Source organism: Panthera onca, chromosome C1 (genome assembly GCF_046562875.1).
Source record: "Panthera onca isolate mPanOnc1 chromosome C1, mPanOnc1 haplotype 2, whole genome shotgun sequence".
NCBI classification, from domain to species: Eukaryota; Metazoa; Chordata; class Mammalia; order Carnivora; family Felidae; genus Panthera; species Panthera onca.
Genome location: NC_138346.1, coordinates 32,775,812 through 32,803,762, shown reverse-complemented (window position 1 = coordinate 32,803,762; position 27,951 = coordinate 32,775,812). Strand labels below are relative to the sequence as shown.

General features: G+C 36.8%; 1 protein-coding gene across 4 annotated transcripts in view; it reads left to right on the top strand.

Annotated features, from left to right (window-relative positions):
* Positions 1-27,011, top strand: part of CYP20A1 (cytochrome P450 family 20 subfamily A member 1) — a 79,571-nt gene extending 52,560 nt beyond the window's left edge. For all 4 annotated transcript variants that reach the window (XM_060623017.3, XM_060623018.3, XM_060623019.3 and 1 more), the window contains 4 exons: positions 2,779-2,890; positions 4,593-4,657; positions 21,668-21,757; positions 21,921-27,011. In XM_060623017.3, the coding sequence (XP_060479000.1) occupies positions 2,779-2,890; positions 4,593-4,657; positions 21,668-21,757; positions 21,921-22,071 (418 nt within the window). In that variant the 3' untranslated portion in view covers positions 22,072-27,011. The remainder of the gene's footprint in view (positions 1-2,778; positions 2,891-4,592; positions 4,658-21,667; positions 21,758-21,920) is intronic.
* The last annotated feature ends 940 nt before the right edge of the window (positions 27,012-27,951 follow it).

Sequence of the window (27,951 nt, the reverse complement as noted above, 5' to 3'; positions counted from 1 at the left end):
AGGGGGTGTGGACTAAGACAGACCTAGGTTTGAATTCTGTTGACACCACTTCCCTGCTGTGTTGATCTTAAATAATTGCCTCATTTTATGGGTCGCCTGGGTGGCTCAGTCTGTTGGGCATCCGACTTTGGCTCAGGTCATGATCTTGTGGTTTATGGGTTCCAGCCCCACATTGCGCTCTTTGCTGACAGCTCAGAGCCTGGAGCCTGCTTTGCATTCTGTGTCTCCCTCTCTCTCTCTGCCCCTCCCTTGCACTCTGTCTCTCTCTCTCTCTCTCAATAAAAAAAAATCGAAAAAAATTTAAAAAAAATTGCCTCATTTCTAAAAATCTGTAAAATTAAAATAATAATAGCATCCATGAGGTTTAAATAAGGATTAAGTGAGATAGTGCATAGAGAATATTTAATAGAACTGGCTTATGATAACATTTCAATACATTTTAGCTTTTATTCTAATTGTGTTGTACACTTAATATTTTTATACATTGCCTGAGAAAAAATGAAATATGGCCTTTTGTAGCAACATGGATGGAACTGGAGAGTGTTATGCTAAGTGAAATAAGCCATACAGAGAAAGACAGATACCATATGGTTTCACTCTTATGTGGATCCTGAGAAACGTAACAGAAACCCATGGGGGAGGGGAAGGAAAAAAAAAAAAAAAAAAAAAGAGGTTAGAGTGGGAGAGAGACAAAGCATAAGAGACTGTTAAAAACTGAGAACAAACTGCGGGTTGATGGGGGGTGGGAGGGAGGGCAGGGTGGGTGATGGGTATTGAGGAGGGCACCTTTTGGGATGAGCACTGGGTGTTGTATGGAAACCAATTTGACAGTAAATTTCATATATTAAAAAATAAAAAAAAATAAAAAAATAAAAAAATAATAAAATAAAAAAATATTTTTATACATTGCCAAATTATCCTTCAGAAAGGGTGTACCAATTTATATTTCCAACAACTGGATATAAATGTCTTTTCCCCATTTAAAAAACATATTTATTTTTGAGAGAGAGCGCAAGCTGGGGAGGGGCAGAGAGAGAGAGGAAGAAAGATGATCCTGAGCAGCTCTGCACTGATAGTTGTGAGCCTGATATGGGGCTTGAACTCATGAACCCTGAGATCATGACCTGAGCGAAAGTCAACCCACTGAGCCACCCAGACACCCCTCTTTTCCCCATTTTTTATTAGTATTGTCTAATGTCATTCTATTTCATCTTTGCTGATCTGTCAAGTAAGAAAAAAGTTGCTATAGGGGTGCCTGGGTGGCTCAGTTGGTTAAGCGTCCGGCTTTGGCTCAGGTCATGATCTCACGGTCTGTGAGTTCGAGCCCCACATCAGGCTCTGTGCTGGCAGCCCAAAGCCTGGAGCCTGCTTTGGATTCTGTGTCTCCCTCTCTCTCTCTCTCTCTCTACCCCTCCCCCACTCATGCTCTGTCTCTGTGTCTCGAAAATGAATAAACGTTAAAAACTTTTTTTAATTTGCTATAATTGGCAATTTTTCCACCATTAAAGAGGTTGAGTATCACTTCATATGTTTGCAGGACATTTGTATTTTGTTGTATGTGAATTACTTTTTTATGTTTGTCCATATTTCCGTCAGGGTGTTTGATGATTTTCATTATCTATTTTTATTTTTATTTTTATTTTATAAATTTTTGTTTATTTTTTAGGGAGAAAGAGATAGAGAGCGAGCGAGCACGAGCTGGGGTGGGGCAGAGGGAGAGAAAGAATCTCAAGCAGGCTCCATGCCCAGTGCAGAGCCCCACTTGGGGCTCTATCTCATGACAATGAGATCATGACTCCAGCTGAAGTCAGGCATCGGACACTTAACTGAGTGAGCCACCTAGACACCCCAATAATTATGGATTTTTATTTTTATTTTTTTTAATTTTTTTTTTCAACGTTTTTTATTTATTTTTGGGACAGAGAGAGACAGAGCATGAACGGGGGAGGGGCAGAGAGAGAGGGAGACACAGAATCGGAAACAGGCTCCAGGCTCCGAGCCATCAGCCCAGAGCCTGACGCGGGGCTCGAAATCACAGACCGGGAGATCGTGACCTGGCTGAAGTCGGACGCTTAACCGACTGCGCCACCCAGGCGCCCCAATTATGGATTTTTAAAGAGCTGTTACGCACTGTGATAATATTTTTCCTAGTTGTTTTTCAGTTGTACTTACAATTGCAAATATGTTACATTTTCATACTTGGATTATTTGTATTTTTCTTTATGATTTCTGTCGTGTCAATATTTTTATTTTTATTTTATTTTAAAAATAAAGGATTTTTGCACTCAAATATAAAAATAACTGTTTTGAGTTTTCTTCTGGTACTTTTAAAGTTGTTTTCATTTGTTTAAATTTATACCTACCTGGACTTTATATACCTCTAATACATAACTTATTTTAAAACACATTAGAATTGGGGCGCCTGGGTGGCTTGGTCGGTTAAGCGTCCGACTTCAGCTCAGGTCACGATCTCGCGGTCCGTGAGTTCGAGCCCCGCGTCGTGCTCTGTGCCGACAGCTCAGAGCCTGGAGCCTGTTTCAGATTCTGTGTCTCCCTCTCTCTGTGACCCTCCCCCGTTCATGCTCTGTCTCTCTCTGTCTCAAAAATAAATAAACGTTAAAAAAAAAAATTAAAAAAAAAAAACCACATTAGAATTATGATGTGACTATTTCAAATTAGGAAGATTATTAAAGTTGTTGAATGACATTTTAAAATGTATGTACATTTCAAACTGCCTCTCCCAGAGTAAAAATCTGTAAAAATGTTTTTTTTAAACAGATATTGTCGGCAAGTACTTTGTGAAACAGTTCGGACTGCCAAACTGACTCCAGTTTCTGCCCGGCTTCAAGATATTGAAGGAAAGGTTGACAAATTTATTATTCCTAGAGAGGTAGGAAATATTTGTTATACTTACTAACTCATCTAGTTGTTCTTTTCAACTCTTTTAGTGTGTATTTTTAAATTGTATTGTCTAAAATGTCCAATAAATTATACCTGTTATTAAATCAAAGACACGGGGTACCTGGGTGGCTCAGTTGGTTAAGTGTCTGACTTTGGTTCAGGTCATGATCTCATGGTTCGTGGGTTCAAGTCCCATGTTGGGCTCTGCACTCACAGTGTTAACCGTGCTTGGGATTCTTTCTCTCTGTCCTACTCTCTGCTCTTCCCCCACTTGTGCTCACTCACTCTCACTCTCTCAAAATAAATAAACTTAAATAAAATAAATGAAGGACACAGTTATTTTAAATGATAATAACATATGCTGTTTTAAAGTCTAAATAATAGAAAGGCTTCCTTCCTCATGTGTGCTACCATTAATACTAAAGTATTTTTGTAGATCTTTTTCTATGTATGTATATTACTCTGTGTGTGTAATATACATATATGTATGTATTTTATTTTATTTTTTTAATTTTTTTTTAACGTTTATTTATTTTTGAGACAGAGAGAGACAGAGCATGAACGGGGGAGGGTCAGAGAGAGAGAGGGAGACACAGAATATGAAACAGGCTCCAGGCTCTGAGCTGTCAGCACAGAGCCCAACGCAGGGCTTGAACTCACGAACCGCGAGATCATGACCTGAGCCGAAGTCGGACGCTTAACCGACTGAGCCACCCAGGCGCCCCATATGTATGTATTTTAAAAACTGAATTTATATGTGAAAGGTTGTTTTTCATATATCCTTCATTAATTTGCTTCTTTAAGTGTATCATGACTATTAGTACAACTGGTATTTAATACAGATCCAACTCATTACTTTTAATGGATATAGAGTATTCCATTGTATGAGTGTGTTGTGTAGTTTATTTAAGCAGTCTCCATTGGTTGAAATTTAGATTGACATCATTTGTTTTGTTATTACAGACTGTATACTTGTATAGGTATTGAGTAGAGAGAGCCTTAGAAATAAGAGTTTTGGGGTCAAACTGCTTATGTATATTAAATTTAAGTTGCCCTCTAAAAAACAGTTTATATTTTTAGCAACAGTGTATGAGAATGCTTTTTCTCTCCATATCCTTACCACTTCAGGATTTATGAACTTTTTACACATTTCTTATATGACATACTATATCATTATTTTAATTTGCTTTTCCCTGATCATTGGAATGATTGAGCAGCTTTTCATACATATTTAAAAGTTTGTATTTCTTCTTTTGTGAATTACGTGCTTCTAACTTACTCTTTCTTCTAGTAAGCTTAAATGTCTTTTTGTGTATTGTACATACTAACTATCAATTATATGGGAAATGTGTTTTTCTTATTATTTTATTTATTAAACACTTATGTGTTTCTTATTATTTATCTTTCACTGGTGATTTTGGTCTGGTTTGTTTTGTTTTAACTGGATGCAGGTTTTAAATTTTCATAGTTAAATCTGTTATTCCTTTATGACTTCCAGATTTTGACAAACTTAGGGAGGCCTTCCCCACTATAAAATCATCAAAATAATGGCCTGTGTTTTCTTCTTTTACTTTCTATTTTTATTCTGTATTCATTATCTGTATTAAAAGAGCATTTAGGATGAGTCGGCTTTCTGGCAGTCACTTCATCTCTGTTAGACCTTTACTAACTAGAGTAATTTTTTTTTGCAGACTCTTGTTCTTTATGCCCTTGGTGTGGTACTTCAGGATCCCAGTACTTGGCCGTTACCACACAAGTATGAAATATCTTTTTTTATCCTTGTGATTATTGATTTTCATGTGTTTGTATGTTTTGCATTCCTTTTCTAAATTTTGAGGAGAAAATTTAATATGTGACAGTGATATAACATAAGAAAGCCACTGCTTTCTCTTTATATCTTCTGTTCACTATTTCATTCATCAATCTGCTATCTGTTTCTCTTTGTCTCTCCTATTATCACTTTTTTTTAAGGTTTATTTATTTATTGAGAGAGAAAGAGAACGCTAGTGTGAGCAGGAGGAAGGGCAAAGAGAGAGGAGGGAGAGAATCTTAAGCGATCTCCATGATCAGCATGGAGTCTGACACGGGGCTTGGTTCCACAACCCTGGGATCGTGACCTAAGCGAATTTATTTATTTATTTATTTATTTATTTATTTATTTATTTATTTATTTAATGTTTATTTATTTTTGAGACAGACAGAGCATTTATTTATTTATTTATTTATTTAATGTTTATTTATTTTTGAGAAAGAGAGACAGAGCATGAACGGGGGAGGGTCAGGGAGAGGGAGACACAGAATCTGAAACAGGCTCCAGGCTCTGAGCTGTCAGCACAGAGCCTGACGCGGGGCTTGAACTCACTGACTGCGAGATCATGACCTGAGCCAAAGTCGGCCGCTTAACCGACTGAGCCACCCAGGCACCCCTCTAAGCGAATTTAAAGAGTTGGACACTTAAGTGACCGAGCCACCCAGGTGTCCCTAAATCTAATGCTCTTGAGGTCAACGTAATATGTTTCCTATTGTTTTAGAACTGCATAGTATTCTATTATATGGATATACCAGAGTTGTTCAACCTTTCACCCACTGGAGAACATTTGGGTTGTTTTGGTAATGAAGCTGCTTTGAACATTCATGTAAGGGTTTTTGTGTGAACATAAGGCTTCATTTCCTTGGGATAAATGCCCAAGAGTGCAATTGCTGGGTCATATGGCTAGTGCATGTTTAGTTTTGTAAGAAACTGCCAGGCTGTTTTTCAGGGATTCTCAGTAGTTCATTATGGTTTTTAGAAGTTTTCTTTTTGAGTAACTGATGTTAACACATTCTCCCTATAGAAAAATGTCTGGATATGATTTATTTATAAAAAGAAATGCATAGAAATACATTATTATTATTACCATATTGGCAATATGTCAGAGCAAGAAAATCCGGGTCAAATTCTATGATTTTAATGGACAATAATGTAAATACTACATAGTAAAGGATGAAATATTATCTATAGTAAAGGATGAAATATTATCAACTTTAAAAACCAGACTAATACAAAATTCTCAGCTGAAAAGAATGAAGACAAATGTCAAAACCTCAGTGTGGACTGGGACCAAATGGTGACATAGCAGGCTCCTGAATTTCCCTCCGGAAACATGGCAGCACTCAATGTTGCCATGCATGGAGCAAATCCCTCTGAGAGAAATCCAGAAACTAGCTTAGTGACTCCAATACAATGGGGCAAATGAGAAAATATCCACATTAAAACGTGTAGGATGGGCGCCTGGGTGGCGCAGTCGGTTAAGCGTCCGACTTCAGCCAGGTCACGATCTCGCGGTCCGTGAGTTCGAGCCCCGCGTCGGGCTCTGGGCTGATGGCTCGGAGCCTGGAGCCTGTTTCCGATTCTGTGTCTCCCTCTCTGCCCCTCCCTCGTTCATGCTCTGTCTCTCTCTGTCCCAAAAATAAATAAAAAAACGTTGAAAAAAAAAAAATTTAAAAAAAAAACGTGTAGGAAAGGATGAGGCACACTCTTACCATAAACCTACCCCCAGCACAGTGCCATATAATTGGGAGGGAACCCCCAACTGCCAGCTTCTCCCTGAGGATCAAAGGGTTTGGACTGTACTCTTACTGCCCCAAATTGAAGACTCTCACCTGAGATTTGGGTTTCCAAAGCATGTAGCTCTAAAAGCCACCAGGGCTTGTGTTGATGAGTCCCACAGGCTTATACCACAGAAGCAGGCTCCCCCCCACCTCCAAGAAACAATTCTTAATGGTGCACAATGGGAGCATAGCACTTGCTGTGGCTTTTCCTCTAGGGCTCAGCACAGAGGAAGGAGTTTGACTGGAAATTTTAGAAGCTGCTGCCTGAGGGTCTAGCTTTTAGTTAGCACACATCTCCCTGTAATGGCCATGATCCTTCCTGAAACCTAGGGGAGCAAGTGGGCATGACCTAACCCCACTTCCAATTCACCCCAACAATAAAACCATGTCAGAGGACTCTCCCTTAGCACACATTTAGTGGCCTAACTTTTACAGCTGCTATCTGAGGGATATGCCCCAAATTACCTGTGATAGCTTGGGTTCTCGTATTCATAATTTCCATAGGATAATAGCAAACAAAGAAGTAGTTGTTAATAGGCATGCAGGTACTTACTGTGGCTAGCCCCCAGAGTTCAATCCAAAGGAGGTGGGCAAATGCCCATATTTCAGTCTTTATCTGGAAGGGGTTTGACTGCTTTCACATTGACAAAGTGCGATCCATAATCAAAATACCAATATTATTTTACACAGAACTAGAACAAGTAATCTTAAAACTTGTATGAAATGACAAAAGGCCTTGAGTAGCCAAAGAATATAATTCAACATAATAAAGTCCATATAGGACAGACCCACAGCCCACATCATCCTCAGTGGTGAAGAACAGAAAGCTTTCCCTCTAAGATCAAGAACAAGACAGGGGCACCTGGGTGGCTCAGTCGGTTAAGCATCCGACTTCAGGTCACATCATGATCTCATGGCTCATGAGTTCGAGCCCCACATCAGACTCTGTGCTGACAGCTCAGAGCCTGAGCCTGCTTCATATTCTGTGTCTCCCTCTCTCTGCCTCTTTCCCATTCATGCTCTGTCTCTTTCTCTCAAAAATAAATAAACATTAAAAAAACAAAGCAAACAGAGATGTTCAGTCTCACCACTTATATTCAACATAGTACTGGAAGCCCTAGCCACAGCAGTCAGACAAGAAAAATAAATAAAAGGCATCCAAATTGGTAAGGAAGAAATAAAACTGTTGCTATTTGCACATCTCATGATATTATATATAGAAAACCCTAAACACTCCATCAAAAAACTACTAGAACTAATAAATTCAGTAAAGCTTCAGGATACAAAATTAATATACAGAAATCTGTAGCATTTCTGTACACTGATAATGAACTACCAGAAAGAGAAATTAAGAAAACAATCCGATTTACAATTACATTAAAAAAACAAAAAACAAAACTAAAACCTAGGGATAAATTTAACCAAGGATTGAAGGACCTATGCTCTGAAAACTATAAGACACTAATGAAGGAAATTGAAGATATATAAATAGAAAGGTGTATCATGCCCATGGACTGGAAGAATACTGTTAAAATGCCTATACTACCCAAAGCAATCTAATTCAATTCAATACCTATCAAAATACCAGTAGTGGGACACCTGGCTGGCTTGGTCAGTGGTGTGTGTGGCTCTTAATCTCGTGGTTGTGAGTTCAATCCCCATGTAGGGTGTGGAGATTACTTTAAAAAAATCTTTACAAAACGGGGTGCCTAGGTGGCTTTCTGGGTTGTGCATCCAACTTCAGCTCAGGTCATGATATCATGGTCTGTGGGTTTGAGCCTCCTTTTGGGCTCTGTGCTAGCAGCTCAGAGCCTATAGCCTGCTTTGGATTCTGTGTCTCCCTCTTTCTTTCTGCTCCTTCTCCACTCACAGTCTCTCTTGCTCTCTCAAAAAATAAATAAACATTAAAAAAATTTTTATTCTTGAAAAAAATACCAGTAGTGTTTTTCACAGAACTAGAATAGATAATCCTAAAAGTTGTATGGAATAATGAATAGCCAAAATAGCCAAAGCAGTCTTAAGAAAGAAGACGAAGCTATAGGTATTACAATCCCAGATTTGAAGTTACAACAAAGTTGTAATAATCAAAACAGTATGATACTGGCACAAAAAATACGCACATTGATCAATGGAACAAAATTGGAGGTAGAAATAAACTCATACTTATGTGGTCAATTAATCTACAATAAAGGAGGTAAGAATACCCACAGTGGGGAAAGACAGTCTCTTCAATAAATGATGTTGGGAAAACTGGACAGCTATATGCAAAACAATGAAACTGGACCACTTTCTAACATTTTTTTTAACGTTTATTCATTTTTGAGAGACAGAGCGTGAGTGCGGGATGGACAGAGAGAGAGGGAGACACAGAACCTGAAGCAGGCTCTAGCCTCTGAGCTGTCAGCACAGAGCCTGATGCGGGGCTCAAACTCGTGAATGGCAAGATCATGACCTGAGCCGAAGTAGGACCCTTAGCTGACTGAGCCACCCAGGTGTCCTAAAACTGGACCACTTTCTTACACCATACACAAAAATAACTCAAAATGGATTAAGGAACTAAATATGAGACCTGAAACCATAAAAGTTCTAGAAGAGAGACAGGCAGTAATTTCTCTGAAATTGGTTGTAGCAACTCCTCCTAGATATGTCTTCTGAGGTGAGGGAAACAAAAACAAAATAAAATATTGGGACTACATCAAAATAAAAAACTTCTGCACAGCAAAGGAAACAACCAACAAACTAAAAGACAGCCTACTGAATGGGAGAAGATATTTGCCAATAACATATCTGATAAAGAGTTAGTATCCAAAATATGTAAAGAACTTCTACAACTCAACACTCAAAACCCAAATAACCAACAAATGGGCAGAAGGGGCACTTGGGTGGCTCAGTTGGTTAAGTATGCAACTCTTGATTTTGGTTCAGGACATGACCTCAACGGTTTGTGAGACCAAGTCCCATGTCAGTCTCCTGTGCTGTCAGTGCAGAGCCTGCTTGGGATTCTGTCCCTCTCTCTCTCTCTGCCCCTCCCCCACTCACACTCTCTGTCTCTCAATATAAACATTAAAAAAATAATTTAAAAAAAAAAATTAAAAATGGGCAGAAGAAATGAACAGATATTTCCCCAAGACATACAGATGACCAACAGACACATGAAAAGATGTTTAACATTACTCATCCTAAGGAAATGCAAATCAAAACCCACAATGAGATATCACCTTACACCTGTCAGGATGGTGGAAACCAAAAACTCAAGAAACATCATGTGTTGGCAAGGATGTGGAGAAGAAAAAAAACCCTCTTGCACTGTTGTTGGTACTGTAAACTGGTACAGCCATTGTGGAAGACAACATGGAGGTTCCTCAAAAGATTAAAAAAGGAACTAAATACCCTATGATCCAGTAATTCCACTACTAGGTACTTACCCAAAGAATACAAAAATACTAATTCAGAGGGATATATGTATTCCTGTGTTTATAGCAGCATTATTTACAATAACCAATGTATGGAAGCAGCACAAGTGTCCATCAATAGATGAATAGATAAAGAAGATGTGGTATAGATTGGAGGAGCCAAGATGGTGGAACAGCATGGAAGTTTTTTGTGTGTCTTGTGTCCATGAAATACAGACAGACCAACACTAAACCATCCTGCACACCTAGAAAACTGGATGATTAACACAACAATCTGCACAACCTGAAGCACAGAATTCAGCAGGAATTCACCCCAAAGGAGCACAAAGAAACGACAGCCAGGGATTTAACCAACACAGGTATAAGCAAGATGTCTGAACCAGAATTTAGAATCAAGATAATAAGAATACTAGCCGGAGTCAAAAATAGATTAGAATCCCTTTCTGCAGAGATAAAAGAAGTAAAAACTAGTCAGAATGAAATAAAAAATGCTATAACTGAGCTGCAGTCACAGATGGATGCCGCAGCGGCAAGGCTGGATGAGGCAGAACAGAGACTCAGCTATATAGAGGACAAACTTATAGAGAATAATGAAGCAGAAAAAAAAGGGAGGTTAAGGCAAAAGAGCACGATTTAAGAATCAGAGAAATCAGTGACTCATTAAAAAGGAACAACATCAAAATCATAGGGGTCCCAGAAGAGGAAGAGACAGAAATGAGGGTAGAAGGGTTATGTGAGCAAATCATAGCAGAAAACTTTCCTAACCTGGGGAAAGACACAGACATCAAAATCCAGGAAGCACAGAGGACCCCCATTAGATTCAACAAAAATCGACCATCAACAAGGCATATCACAAAATACCATATCACAAAAGTCAGATTCACAAAATACTCAGGCAAGGAGAGAATCATGAAAGCAGTAAGGGAAAAAAATTCCCTAACCTACAAGGGAAGACAGATCAGGTTTGCAGCAGACCTACCCACAGAAACTTGGCAGGCCAGAAAGGAGTGGCAGGATATATTCAATGTGCTGAGTCAGAAAAATATGCAGCCAAGAATTCTTTATCCAGCAAGGCTGTTATTCAAAATAGAAGAGATAACAAGTTTCCCGGACAAAAATTAAAGGAGTTTGTGACCACTAAACCAGCCCTGCAAGAAATTTTAAGGGGGACTCTCTGAGGGGAGAAAAGATGAAAAGATAAATACATACATGCATGCATGCATACATACATACATACCAAAAGCAACAAAGATTAGAAAGGACCAGAAAACACCACCAGAAACTCCAACTCTACAAGCATCATAAATGGCAATAAATTCATATCTTTCAGTAGTCACTGTAAACATCAATGGACTCAATGGTCCAATCAAAAGACATAGGGTAACAGAATGGATAAAACAAGATTCATCTATTTGCAGTTTACAAGAGACCCACTTTAGACCTAAAGACACCTTCATATTGAAGATAAGGGGATGGAGAAGCATCTATCATGCTAATAGTCAACAAAAGAAAACCGGAGTAGCCATACTTATATCAGACAATCTAGACGTTAAAATAAAGACTGTATCAAGAGATGCAGAAGGGCATTATATCATAATTAAGGGGTCTATCCACCAAGAAGACCTAACAATTGTAAACATTTATGTGCCTAATGTGGGAGTACCCAAATATATACATCAATTAATCACAAACATAAAGAAACTCATCAATAGTAATACCATAAAAGTAGGAGACTTCAACACCCCACTCACAGCAGTGGACAGATCATCTAATCAAAAAATCAACAAGGAAACAATTTCTTTGAATGACACACTGGACCAGATGGACTTAACAGATATATTCAGAACATTTCATCCTAAAGCAGCAGAATATACATTCTTCTCCTGTGCACATGGAACATTCTCCAGAATAGAACATATACTGGAACACAAATCAGCCCTAAGTAAGTACAAGAAGATCAAGATCATACCATGCATATTTTCAGACCACAACGCTATGAAACTCGAAATCAACCACAAGAAAAAATTTGGAAAGGTAACAAATAATTGGAGTCTGAAGAACATGCTACTAAAGAATGAATGGGCTAACCAAAGCAGTTAAAGAGGAAATTAAAAAGTACATGGAAATCAATGAAAATGATAACACTACAACCCAAAACCTCTGGTACGCAGCAAAGGCGGTCATAAGAGGAAAGTATATAGCAATCCAGGCCTTCCTAAAGATGGAAGAAAGATCTCAAATTCACAACCTAACCTTACGCCTTAAGGAGCTGGAAAAAGAACAGTAAATAAAACCCAAAACCAGTAGAAGACAGGAAATAAACATTAGAGCAAAAATTAATGTCATCGAAACCAAAAAACCAGTAGAACAGATCAATGAAACCAGAAGCTGGTTCTTGGAAAGAATTAATAAAATTGATAAACCACTAGCCAGTTTGTTCAAAAACAAAAAGGAAAGGACCCAAATAAAATCAGGAATGGAAGAGGAGAGATCACAACCAACACAGCAGAAATACAAACAATAATAAGAGAATATTATGAGCAATTATATGCCAATAAAATGGGCAATCTGGAAGAAATGGATAAATTCCTAGAAACATATACACTACCAAAACTGAAACAGGAAGAAATCGCAAATTTGAACAGACCCATAACCAGTAAGGAAATCGAATCAGTAATCAAAAATCTGCCAAAAAACAAGAGTCCAGGGCCACATGGCTTTCCAGGGGAATTCTACCAAACATTTAAGGAAGAGTTAACACCTACTTTCTTGAAGGCGTTCCAAAAAATGGAAATGGAAGGAAAACTTCCAAGCTCTTTCTATGAAGCCAGCATTACCTTGATTCCAAAAGCAGACAGAGACCCCACTAAAAAGGAGAACTATAGACTAATTTCCCTGATGAACATGGATGCAGAAATCCTCAACAAGATATTAGCCAACCAGATCCAACACTACATTAAAAAAATTATCCACCACGAGCAAGTGGGATATACCTGGGATGCAGGGCTGGTTCAATATCTGCAAAACAATTAACCTGATTCATCACATCAATAAAAGAAAGGACAAGAACCACATGATCCTCTCAATAGATGCAAGGAAGCATTTGACAAAATACAGCATCCTTTCTTGATAAGGACCCTCAAGAAAGTAGGGATAGAAGGAGCATACCTCAAGATCATAGAAGCCATATATGAAAGACCCAAACGCTAATATCATCCTCAATGGGGAAAGAGGGAGAGCTTCCCCCCTAAGGTCAGGAACAAGACAGGGATGTCCACTCTCGCCACTGTTATCCAACATAGTATTGGAAGTCTTAGCCTCTGCAATCACACAACACAAAGAAATAAAAGGCGTCCAAACTGGCCAGGAGGAGGTCAAACTTTGACTCTTCGCAGATGACATGATACTCTATACGGGAAACCCTAAAGATTCCACTGAAAAACTGCTAGAACTGATTTGTGAATTCAGTAAAGTTGCAGGATATAAAATCAATGCACAGAAATCGGTTGCATTCCTATATACCAACAGTGAAGCGACAGAGAAATCAAGAAATCGATCCCATGTACAGTTACACCAAAAACCATAAAATACCTAGGAATAAATCTAACCAAAGAGGTGAAAAATCTATGCACTGAAAACTATAGAAAGCCTAGGAAAGAAATTGAAGAAGACAAAAAAAAAAAAATGGAAAGATATTCCATGCTCCTGGATAGGAAGAACAAATGTTAAAATGTCGATACTACCCAAAGCAATCTACATATTCAATGCAATCCCTATCAAAATAACACCAGCATTCTTCACAGAGCTAGAACAAATGATCCTAAAATTTGTATGGAACCAGAAAAGACCCCGAATAGCCAAAGCAATCTTGAAAAAGGAAACCAAAGCAGGAGGCATCACGATCCCGGACTTCAGGCTATACTACAAAGCTGTAATCAAGACAGTATGGTACCGGCACAAGAACACACTCAGATCAATGGAACAGAATAGAGAATCCAGAAATGGACTCACAAATGTATGGCCAACTGATCTTTGACAAAGCAGGAAAGAATATCCAATGGAATAAAGACAGCCTCTTCAGCAAGAGGTGATGGGAAAACTGGACAGCGACATGCAGAAGAATGAACCTGGACCACTTTCTTACACCATACACAAAAATAAACTCAAAATGGATGAAAGACCTCAATGGAAGACAGGAAGCCATCAAAATCCTTGAGGAGAAAGCAGGCAAAAACCTCTTTGATCTTGCCCGCAGCAACTTCTTACTCAACACGTCTCCGGAAGCAAGGGAAACAAAAGCAAAAATGAACTACTGGCATCTCATCAAAATAAAAAGCTTCTTTCTGCACAGCAAAGGAAACAATCAGCAAAACTAAAAGGCAACTGACAGAATGGGAGAAGATATTTGCAAACGACCTGTCAGATAAAAGGTTAGTATCCAAAATCTACAAAGAACTTATCAAACTCAACACCCAAAAAACAAATAATCCAGTGAAGAAATGAGCAAAGGACCTGAATAGATCCTTCTCCAAAGAAGACATCCAGATGGCCAACCAACACATGAAAAAATGCTCAACATCACTCATCATCAGGGAAATACAAATCAAAAACACAATGAGATACTACTTTACACCTGTCAGAATGGCTAAGATCAACAACTCAGGCAACAACAGATGTTGGCGAGGATGCAGAGAAAGAGGATCTCTTTTGCACTGTTGGTGGCAGTGCAAGCTGGTGCAGCCACTCTGGAAAACAGTATGGAGGTTCCTCAAAAAACTAAAAATAGAACTCCCCTAGGACCTAGCAATTGCACTACTAGGCATTTATCCAAGGGATACAGGTGTGCTGTTTCAGAAGGACACATGCACCTCCATGTTTATAGCAACACTATCAACAATAGCCAAAGTATGGAAAGAGCCCAAATGTCCCTTGATGGATGAATGGACAAAGAAAATGTGTTATATAATGGATTATTACTCGGCAATCAAAAAGAATGAAATCTTGCCGTTTGCAACTACGTGGTTGGAACTCCAGGGTATTATGCTAAGTGAAATTAGTCAGAGAAAGACAAAAATCATATGACTTCACTCATATGAGGACTTTAAGAAACAAAACAGGTGAACATAAGGGAAGGGAAACAAAAATAATATAAAAACAGGGAGGGGGACAAAACAGAAGAGACTCATAAATATGGAGAACAAACTCAGGGTTACTGGAGGAGTTGTGGGAAGAGGGGTGGAGGGGTGGGCTAAATGCATAAGGGTCACTAAGAAATCTACTCCTGAAATCATTGGTGCACTATATGTAACTAATGTGGATGTAAATTCAAAAAAAAGAAAAAGAAAAAGAAGAAGAAGATGTGATAATACCCAACCATAAAAAGAACAAAATCTTGCCATTTGCAACAATGTGGATGGACCTAGGAAGTATAATGCTAAGTGAAATAAGTCAGCCAGAGGGAGACATACAGTATACACTCATATGTGGAATTTAAGAAACAAAACAAACAAAGGAGAAGAAAAAGAGACAAACCAAAAACTAGAGTTTTCTTTTTTGTTTTTTTGTTTTGTTTTGTTTTGTTTTTTTGAGAGACACAGAGTGTGGGCAGGGGAAGGGAAGACAGGCAGACACAGAATCTGAAGCAGGCTTCAGGCTCTGAGCTGTCAGCACAGAGCCGGATGCAGGGATCGAACTCAGGAACTGTGAGATCATGACCTGAGTTGAAGTCAGACACTCAACCGAGCCACCCAGCCACCCTCAATACCTAGACTCTTAACTATAGAGAACCAACAGATTTTTACCAGAGGGAAGGTGAGGGGGGTGGGTGAAATAGATGAAGGGGATTAATAGTACACTTACCTTGATGAGCACTATGTAATATATGGAGTTGTTGAATCACTGTATTGTACACCTGAAACTATTATAATACTGTGTATAAACTACACTGAATTAAAATTTTAAATTTATATTTAAAAATTATTTAATAAATGAAATTAACAATCCTTTAGTTTTCATAAAGAAAAGATATATGCACTCCTATGTTTATTGCAATATTTAAAAGATTTTTTAAGTTTATTTATTTTGAGAGAGAGAGATTGAGCAAGCAGGGAAGGGGCATAGAGAGAGGATCCCAAGCAGGCTCCATGGTGCCAGCAGAAAGCCCAGCACAGGGTTTGTTCCCATAAACCATGAGATCATGACCTGAGCCAAAACCAAGAGTCACATGCTTAATCAACTCAGCCACCCAGGTGCCCCTATTACATCATTATTTACAATAGCTAAGACGTAGAAGCAACCCAAATGTCTACTGATACATGAATGGATAAGGAAGATGTAGTGTATGTACACAATGAAAATTACTCTGCAGTTAAAGAGAGTGAAGTCGTGCCATTTGTGACAACATAAATGGACCTAAAGGGTATTATGCTAAGTGAAATAAGTTAGTGAAAGACAAACACCAAATGATTTTTACTTGTAATTGGAACCTAAAAAAATAGAACAAATAGTTATGGGCTCATAAATTCGGAGAACAGATTGGTGGTTGCTGGGGTTGGGAGGGGATAGGCAAAGAAGGTGAAAGGGATTAAGAATACAGACTTAGACTTATAAGTAAGTCATGGGGATGGAATCTACAGCATAGGGAATATAAGTCAATAATATTTTAATAATTTCTGTGGTGACAGATGGTAACTACACTTGTGAGCGTTTCATAATGTATGTAATTGTCAAATCACTATGTTGTACACCTGAAACTAATACAATATTACATGTCAGCTATACTTCAATTAGAAATTTTTAAAAAGGTTATCTAAATCAGAAAGAAGTAAAGTTGTCTTAATTTGCAGATGACATGATATTATATATAGTAAACCCTAAAAATTCTGCCAAAAACTGTTAGAAATAATAAATAAACTCAGTAAAGTTGCATGACACAAAATCAATATGCAAAAATAAGTGGCATTTCTATATGCAACAATGAATTATCAGAAAGAAATGATATAATCCCATTTACATCAAAAAGAGTAAAATATTTAGGAATAAATTCAATGAAGATGAAAGATCTATATACTGAAAACTAAAATATTGATGAAAATAGTTGAAGTAGGAAAGATAATCTATGTTCTTGGATTGCAGTAATTAATAATGTTGAAAGTGAAATAAGGCAGTCAGAGAAAGACAGATATCATGATTTCACAAATATGTGGAATTTGAGAAACTTAACAGATGACCATAGGGGAAGGGAAGCAAAAAGTAAGATGCAAACAGAGAGGGAGGCAAACCATAAGAGACTCCTAAATACAGGGAACAAACTGAGGGTTGATGGGGGTGGGAGATTGGGAGGGTGGGGAAAATGGGTGATGGGCATTGAGGAGGGCATTTGTTGGGATGAGAGGGCATTTGTTGGGATGAGCCCTGGGTGTTGTATGTAAGTGATGAATCATGGGAATCTACTCCTGAAGCCAAGACTACACTGTATGTTACCTAACTTGACAATAAAATAATAATAATAATGGCAACCTAAATCTACAAAAAAAAAAAAAAAAGAATGTTGAAGTGCCCTTAGTAGCCAAAATGATTTACAGATTCAAGACAATTCCTTTCAGAATCCTAATATCAGCGTGCCTGGCTGGCTCAGTCAATGCAGTGTGCAACTCTTGATCTCAGGTTCATAAATTTGAACCCCACATTGGGTATAGAGATTACTTAAAAATAAAACCTTAAATGCTTTTTCAAAATCCTAAGGTCATTTTTCACAGAAGAAATAAACAATCCTTATGTTCATGTGGAACCACAAAAGACCCAGAATAGCTAAAGCAGTCTTGAGAAAGAAGAGTAAATCTGGAGGCATTATACTTCTTAATTTCAAACTATATTATAAAGCTTTAGTAATCGAAATAATATGGTACTAGCATAAAAACACAGATCAGAGATGCATGGACACATAGTCCGTAAATAAACCCATACATATGTGGTCATTTTTTTAAAAATTTTTTTTAATGTTTATTTATTTTTGAGAGACAGAATGCGAGTGGGTTGGGGCAGAGAGAGAGGGAGGCACAGAATCCGAAGCAGGCTCCAGGCTCCGAGCTGTCAGCATAGAGCCTGATGCGGGGTTCGAACTCACGAGCTGTGAGATCATGACCTGAGCTGAAGTCAGACATTCAAACAACTGAGCCACCCAGGGGCCCCTATGGTCAGTTATTTTTTAACAAAGGAGGCAAGAATAAGCAATGGGGGAAAGGATAGTCTGTTCAATAAATGGTTCTTGGAAACCTGGATATTCATATGCAGAAGAATAAAACTGGACTCCTAACGTACACCATGCACAAACACAACTCAAAATGGAATAATACTTAAGTGTAATAGCTGAAACCCTAAAACTCCTAGAAGAAAACATAAGGGGTAAGATTCTTCACGTATATGTTGGAAGTGGTTTCTTGGATTTGACACCAAAAGCAAAGGCAGCACAAGTCAAAATAAATATATGGGACTACATCAGAATAAAAAGCTGCATAGTAAAAGAAACCATCAACAATATGAAAAGGTAACTTATGGAGTGGGAGAAAGTATTTGCAAACCACACATCCAATATTGGCTTAATAAAACTATTTAAGGAAGTCATACAATTCAATAGCTGAAAAAGAATAACCCAATTTTAAAAATGGGCAAAGGACCCAAATAGACATTTTTCCAAAGAAGACATGCAAATGGCTGAGAGGTACATGAAAAGGTGCTTAACATCACTCATCAGAAAAATGCAAACATATACCACAGTGAGAGATCATCTCACATATGTTAAGATTCAAAAAGAGATGACAAATGCTGGCAAGGATGTGGATAAAAGGGAAGCCTTGTATACTGTTGGTGTGAATGTAAATTGCTACAACCACAGTGGAAAATAGTATGGATATTCTTCAAGAAATTAAAAATAAAACTACCATATCATCCAGAAGTGCCACTTGCTGCATATATATTCAAAAGAAATGGTGTTGTCATCTTGAGATATCTGTACTTACGTATATCGCAGTATTATTTACAAGTATGAAAATGACCTAAGTGTCTGTCAGTGGGTAAATGGATAAAAAAGTGAATAGTCCACTCTATCTATATATCTGTATGTCTATATATAGATATATATGTAGATATATTCCTCTCTCTATATATAGATATATAGATAGAGTAGAATATTATTGAGCCCTAAAAAAGAAGGAAATCCTGCTACTTGTGCAACATGGATAGACCTGGAGGGCATAATACTAAGTGAAATGAGCCAGACAGAGAGCTGCATTGTAGCACTTACATGTGTAATATGGAGGGGGGCGAGGGGGAAGGTCAAACACATAGAAGCAGAGAGTAGAATGGTCCTTTCCAGGGACTGCAGGTAGTGGTAGGGGAAAGAGAGCTGCTGGTAAAAGGGTACAAACTTTCAGTAATAAGATGAGTAAGGTCTGTGGATCTCCTGTATAATGTGATGACCATGTTTGATAATACTGTATAGTGTCATTGAGATTTGCTAAGATAGTAGAAATTAAGTGTTCTCCCCACACAGACACAAAATAGTAACTCTGTATTGTGGGGGGTGTGCTAATTAACTTAAGGGTGGGAATTCTTTCAAAATGTGTACATATATCAGATCATATTGTATACTTTAAATACATAACATTTGTCAAATATACTGAAAGCTAAAAAAACCAAAATCCCTCAGTATTTAGGATTAAACTATTTTTAGTTTGGATTTCATTTTATTCTTAATCGTAAAAATTGTGAGGTGTTCTATAAAGTAATTGGAAAAATCAAGTTTGACTCTTTTTTAAAATCTAAGAACACATAGAGGTACCTGGGTGGCTCAGTCATTTGAGTATCTGACTCTTGATTTCAGCCCAAGTCATGATCCTGGGATCGTGGGATTGAGCCCCATGTTGGGCTCTATGCTGAGCATGGAGCCTGCTTAAGATTCTCTCTTTCTCTCTGCCCCTTTTCCCTACTCATGTGCTCACGCTCTCTCTCTCTCTCTCTCTCTCTCTCTCTCTCTCTCTCTCTAAAAATTAAAAACAGGGGGTGCCTGGGTGGCTCAGTTGTTTGAGTGTTCAACTTCAGCTCAGATCATGATCTTACACTTCATGGGTTTGAGCCTGGTCTTGGGCTCCGTGCTTACAGCTCAGAGCCTAGAGCCTGCTTCAGATTCTGTGTCTGCCTCTCCCCCCAACTTGTGCTCTGCCTCTCTTAAAAATAAATAAATAAACATTAGAGGGGAAAAATAAATAGAAAACCGGGTATTTAAAAAAAATAAAATAAAATAATTAAAAAAATAAAAACATGTAGGTATCTTCAGGTAAAAATTTAGGGTCTCAGTTTTTAAGATAGTTTATAAAAGGTAAAGCTAATTGGGGTGCCTGCCTGGCTCAGTCTGAAGAACATGTGATTCTTGATCTTGGGGTCACGAGTTCGAGCCTCACCTTGGGTGTAGAGATTACTTAATTATAAGTTTTTTATTTTATTTATTTTGTTTTAAGTAAGATCTATATGCAACATGGAACTTAAACTCACAACATTGAGGTCAAGAATTGCATGCTCCACCAGCTGAGCCAGCCAGGCACCCCAGAGATTATTTAAATAAATAAATAAAAACTTTAAAAAAAAAAAACAAAAAAAGGAGGAGTGTCTGGGTGGCTTAGTCGGTTAAGCGTTGGACTGTTGATTTTGGCTCAGGTCATGATCTCATGGTTCATGAGATTGAGCCCCACATTGGGCTGTACACTGACAAAACAAAACCTGCTTGGGATTCTCCCTCCCCTCTCTTTTTGCCTCTCCCCTCCCGTGGTCTCTCTCTCTCAAAATAAATAAATAAACTTAAAAAAAAAAGAAAACTTTAAAAAAAAGGAAAAGCCGATTTAATTTGATATAATTGTTACATGGACTGTAATGTAAGTCTGGTATATTCCAATAGTGAAACATAATTTACACTTTTTTAAAAGAAAATGAAAGCAGAATTATTTTTTTCCCACAGTATGGTTTAGGTCTTTTATTTCTCTATTTATTTTTAAGTAGTCTCAACACCCACCGTGGGGCTGGAATTCACAGCCCCAAGATCAAGAGTCCCATGCTCTACCAGCTGAACAGCTAAGCACCCGTGGTTTAGATCTTTTAACACTTGTGTGTTTTGTTTTGTTTTAAGAGAGAGAGAAACCGGAGGAGGGGCAGAGAGAGAGGGGGAGAGAGAGAAACACAAGCAGTTTCCGCACTGTCAGCGAGGAGCCTGATTTGGGTCTAAATCTCTCAACCATGAGATCATGACCTGAGCCGAAATCAAGAGTCAGGGACTTAACTGCCTGAACCACACAGGATCCCCAGGAAATACATTTGAATTGTAGAGACATTGTAAGATGCTTCACATTTTGATGAGATGGTCTTATGTAACAGATGTTTTTAATGCTCTTAAATTTAAATAATTCTTATGTGATTTTGTATGATTTAGCCTTATATCTCATAAAATGATGTACACCCAGTTACACTTTCATCCCTTGCTGATTCCAGAGAAATGTATTTTGTATCTATTGTGTAGAAATAATAAATTAAGCAGAAAGACTCAATATATGTTTAATAGTTTGAGAACATAATAGGTGAAATTGAAATACAATTTTGACAGCAGTTTTTACTTTTAACATTTTTCAGACTTTGTTAGATACCTATCTATGTTTTTATAGTATAAATAAGTAAGATGCCAGTGGAGCTGTTTTGATCTGCCCAAATCTTCTTTTTAGATTTGATCCAGACCGGTTTGATGACGAATCAGTAATGAAAACTTTCTCCTTGCTTGGATTCTCAGGCACACAGGAATGCCCAGAGTTGAGGTGGGTGATAGAGAAAGGAAAGTAAAAGGAAAGATGCCAAATTTTATACTTAGAATTTTGATGATTACTGCTGAGGAGAATAAGCAACCTATATAATTATGTATAATTATATAAAAATGTAATTGTTCATCTTTAGTAATTGGTTGACTTTCTTCCTGTCTAGGTTTGCATATATGGTGACCACAGTACTTCTGAGTGTATTGGTGAGAAAGCTGCACCTACTTTCTGTGGAGGGACAAGTTATTGAAACTAAGTATGAACTGGTAACATCATCCAAGGAAGAAGCTTGGATCACTGTCTCAAAGAGATATTAAAATTTTATACATTCAACTTTCTGGAGGAAAATGATGGTTTAGAAAAATCTGTATTAAATCCTTTTATAAACTAAGTAATACTGTGGAATATAAATACATACTAGTACTTCATTATGTAAATTTGGATTTTTGTATATCAGATTTTCTTAATTCATGATATACATTGATTCTTATTATATCAATATAATGATAATTTTAATGGGAAGCTCTCTGCTTTTTTGTTTTATCACTTTCTATGCCATTATCTTCATATTATTTTCCTTTGATCTCTAATGCTCTTTTTTTAAATCTCTAATATTCTTGAAGAGAGACATTATTTTTGCACACTTTGGCAAGTCATGTTTTCTAAATATTTATAAAAGGGAAACATAATCCTAACTTCTTTTCATACTTCCAGTAAATCATTTTAATGGGGGGAAATAAGAACTTCCCATTATGTTATTTCTTGGGTTAAGATTTTTATTTTCTGAGTATAAATTAGTTTGTGTTTAGTCGTTATTAGTAGGTTTGAGTAACCTACCTTGTATTTGCTTATTTTTATACCTCCCCAGACAATACTGTTCATTTCATGACTTATACAAGGATCATCATTTTGAGCAGTTCTAAATCATTTGGAAACTACTACCATTGTTTTTGAATATGTTTTTGAAGTGCCTCTCCTAAGGGACAAACTAAGATTGAGGCTTGTCTTGTCTTTTGTTTGGCTGGAAGTGTTACTGGCACTATATTACTTCACCAATTCTCATTTGTGGAAACAACTGAATTCTACTTTGTTGTTATTATGTCATGTACTAAATATAATGAACTTCAATGATTAGGAAATGAGAGAGCACTAACCAAAAAAACAAAACCAAATTAAAAAAAAAAACAAAACATGGATGAAAGTAATTTGCAAAACATCTGATAGGGATAATATCCATATGATATATAAATACTTACAGATTGGTGAGAAAACATAATAGAAAAATGGTCAAAAGACATGAATAAACTATTCTTAGAGGAGGAAATAGCTATTAAAATTTTAGAAAAAAGGGTTAGTCTCACTAGTAAGTAAAGGAATTTGGGGGCTATTTTAAAAACACTTTAAGTATCTTTCAAAATTTTACTTATTTACACTGACAAGTTTTATATTTAATACTGTTTTATTGATAGCATTATAGTTTTGTCCACCTTTTCTGGTTACATTGTTCTTGAGAATTCTTTTAAGACAACAACTGAAGGAAATATGGCAAGTGCAGATAGAGAGGAAAGGAAGAAAAATGATAACTATTTGCAAATGGGTTTATTTTTGACACTGCTGAATTCCACTTGTAATTTTAGTTTCAAGATTGTACCCTAGTTATTGAGTTATTTTATGCTGTGTTTATGGTCAGATTGCCAACATTTTAGAACTAGCTAGGAGTGGTTAAGATAGAATTTAAGTAATTAGATGCAGCTTTTATTTCTGCCAAAAATATCTAATTTATGGAATAATTTAAAATCTAAAACTTTAAGTGAAATGTATTCTTAGTTTCCAGCATCATGTTGTTTCCAAAAAGGCACACTGTTAAGTTCCCACCTATCATTTTCTATGGTTTTGTGTGTATCCATATTTTCCTTTGTTATCCCAGTACCTTGATTGGTTTGGAAACTGGCAGTGGAAAGTTAGAGTAGGCAATTGATATGTAAACCAAGTGTCAGTAAAATCAGTTTGAGGTAAGTTGTATTTTAAAGCAAGTGAGACCTGATCAGCAATCATCAAGGCAAAAACAGAGTAGTTGAGCCAAAGGGTCAAGGAATTGGTATATTGCCAATATACAAGCCAATGTATAATTACTACTGGTTTGAATCAATGAAAATAAAAGAATCAGCTGAATAAGCACATTTTTATCCATGGTTATATGGCTAACTTAAAACATTACAAATAAATTATCTTCTAGAGGATTTTTTTAAAATAAAAATATTGTTAATTATGTATGAAATAAGTTATCCATTCATTGTTCTTACTTGACCCTTTGTATTTATCAAAGACTGAAATTATAGTAGCCTCAGTGTTACTCATGGCTAGTAGCATGACTCTAAGCAGGACTCAAATTTTGTAGCTTTTTGGATTTTTTAAAACTATTTATTACCTGATTTTGATCTGCATTCTTTTTTTAAATTTTTTTTATTTAATTTTTTTTTTTTTTTAACGTTTACTTATTTTTGAGACAGAGAGAGACAGAACATGAACGGGGGAGGGGCAGAGAGAGAGGGAGACACAGAATCGGAAGCAGGCTCCAGGCTCTGAGCCATCAGCCCAGAGCCCGACGCGGGGCTCGAACTCATGGACCGTGAGATCGTGACCTGAGCTCAAGTTGGATGCTTAACCGACTGAGCCACCCAGGCGCCCCTGATCTGCATTCTTTTCAAATGTTGATAAGTTTATTAAAAACACCAGCACAACACACATTTTTTATGGAAAGAAAGGATTCTTCCACACTTTGTGCTAATAAAATTCAAGACAGAATTAATTCTGTGCATGGGAAAAATGAAAAACTCACATACTGTTATATCTGGCCCACAAATGTGCAGTTCCATTTTTTTTATATAAGTAGATTCTATCTTATTTATAGACCCTATGTAAAAATGTGTTTGTCTTCTTAAAATATTACATATTTTAAAAACAAAATGTTCTATTTTTGTTATGAAAATTATATAAGTTTACTGTAGAAAAATCTTGGAAATACAGAAACAAAAATAACAAACTTAGTCACCTATATAGTCCCACTACTTGAAGTAAGCCAGTATTAAGCTTCTGAGGTAGATGCTTCTGTTCTTTTGTATCCACATTACTTTTTACAGACTTGTTATACATAATGTTCTCTTCATGTAATATATTATGAACCAATAATGTTTTCTACAGCTGGAACATTCATATTCTTCTCACTCAGAATGTAAGCACAGATTTTTGTCATTCTTTTTCCCCCCTCTTTCCCTTTGCAGGTATTGTTATTCTTTTCAGCTTTAAAAATGGCTTTACTTCCTCATCCATTTATCAAAACAGTAATTTATATATTTGTACATCTGAGTTGCTAAAGTCATAGAAGTCTAGGTGTTACAAGGAGCATTTAAGAAATGAAATTACTCTTTAATCCAAAGAAAGATATAATTAAGTTCAGGTCAAGGTGGCATTTCAACTGGTTTGGTTTTTTTTGGTTTTTTTTTTTTTTTTTTTCTTTCAATGTTTATTCATTTCTGAGAGAGAGAGTGCCAGCAGGGGAGGGTCAGAGAGGCAGACACAGAATCCAAAGCAGGCTCCAGGCTCTAGGCTCTGAGCTATCAGCACAGACCCCAACATGGGGCTCGAACCCACAAACTATGAGATTATGACCTGAGCCAAAGTTGGACCCTTAGCCAGCTGAGCCATCCAGGTGTTCTGGCATTTCAGCTTTTAAGAGGAAATCTTAAGAATCTTTGTTGTTTTGGAGTCAGACAAACAGACTAAGATTCTTCCCTTGAAGCCATCGTGATTTTTTTCCTCAGATCCATGAAAAGTGCTGTTGACCTATAAAATGTACTTTTTCCATATGTGGTTATGTTGACAGATTGAAAACTGCTTAAACACAATTCTACCGTGTGTAACTGAGGACATGACCAATAAACATCAGAGAGTAAGTTTAGTAGCTTTGAAAGAAAACTATTATTCTTTCTTTGAAAGAAAACTATTTTCAGGGGCAGGTTTGTATAATATCAACAAATTGATATGAGCAACCTTATTTTTCTTCTTGGCCAGTCCTATGCCTGTTTCCTAAGTTACTAAGACCAATGATTAAGGTAGAAGGTGAGGATGGAGGGAAGTGGGGTATAATAACAAAGCAGTTACTGTTACACTGGAGTCAGAGGAAATCGGCACAGCCAAAAAGGCTTTATACAGTGTTGCTTTGAGGCAAGTGAGTGACCCCCCCACTGATAAAAGGAGTGAGAGTGAAACTCACAGCAAGATTAAGCTGAAAGTAGAAGAGGGGAGTGGAGGGAGCGTTTGTTATAAACTAAATACTTTATACACTTATTTAGTCCTTTAGAGCATGACAGTAGTGACAAACTAAAATAGTTTTTCACTCCTGCTAGAAGAAATACTATAAATGAATACTGGCATATACTTGCAAAGAAATATAAAAAGATCTAAATTTCAAATTATCTTCATATCTTCAGGGGGGGTTCATTGGTGTATTTTGTTACTCAAGAGGGGATCAAGCAATAGTTTCAAATGATGTAGTGTTCATAATAGCTAAAGAAAATGACTAAAAAGAGTATTGTAACAGCAGTATTAAAAAATACCCTAAAGAAAACTAATGCTGCCAACTCAACCATCATCTGTATAACTGTCTAATTTTTTTCCTATTTCCACATACATCTATTTGTAAACATTTCAATCATAATATAGTTTGCTTTTCACTTAATATATTTTAAATATTTTCCTTTGTTACTTTTATAAGGGTGTTGGGAAATAGATTTTGGGGGGTGGGATGGAAAATAGACTTAAAATCTGTAAATCAAATACTAAACTTATTTTGATGACACGGAGTGAATGGATACTTGTAAAATTGGAGTTGGGAGCCATTTTGTAAAACATCCAGGCAATAAACAAAAGGGCAGGAAATGACATTCTTCTTCCAGTTCTACTCCCTGTTTAGTCGGTTTATAGTTTGGTGGCTTTCTAGAGACTGGGAATGGATCTTGTTATAGCATGTGATAAAATGTCATGAACAAATAAGATCCTGTCTGGTAATTAAAAAAAAAAAAACCCACAAATGTATTTTTATCTAAAATACTTGCAAATTCTTGTTTTACTTTTTTAACACATGATACGAGCAAATAAAACTGTTACATTACCACTGTAACTATTGTAAAGTTGCAAAGTGTCTGTCTCCAAAAAGGTCAATCAATAAATATTTTTAAATAAATGAATGAAATCCTCATTGAGGTTTTCTGTGTATGTAAAGTAAAGGTGATTACCTAATAGTTGAAAAAGATTTCCAGGTAGCCAAACTACCTCTAATGCTAATAGTACTTTGTGATATGCTAAGTGTATCCCATTACTAGAAATATTTAAGAAGATGTTTTATGGAAATCTTTCAGTGATTAGTGATATTAGGTATGAACATAGACTTATCAGTGATATTAGGTATGAACACAGACTCATGATAGGCTGTAGTTACACAAAACATCAATGAAAATAGTTGGTAAGCAAGTAGTCCTTTCTTTATATCATATCACCAGATCATCATTAAATATGGAAATGTTTAAGGACCACAGTTGTTTTAATTAGTGAGAGCATTATTTCCCTAAGTATGTTCCATGGACTGCTATCCTGTGAAATACTCTGAGGAAAAGGTTATTTGATCATACTCTCAGATTCTATATACTATAATCTTTCTCAGATATTTATAATATGTATTAATATATCAGAAGTGCTGAGAGGTTCAACTGTAAAGGAGCCTATTTAAACTTGATAATTTTGAATGTTCCTAATGTGTTTTGATGAAGGTTCCCCTTTTTTTCAGTTACATCTTTTATTATAAAAACCACTGTTGGATAATATTCAATAATATAAATATTAAACATAATATTGTTTTTATACCATTAAAAAAAAACCACACTGTTTCATGGAATGAATCTTCTATAGAACAGAACCCATTTTGTCCAACATGACCTAGAGACAAATAGTCTCAAGGGATATCTGTCTTGTCTGGTTCCTTAAACTCTGCATGGTCCAGAGCTTCTCTAGACTAGGAACAACCATAGTCTTAGAACCAAACCACCTGAATTCCAAATTCTCTCACTCCTTATCTCTACCTCTTTTCTCTGTGAGAGCACAACACCCTATAGCTCTACTGAGTCTTCCTTATACTCCTGTCC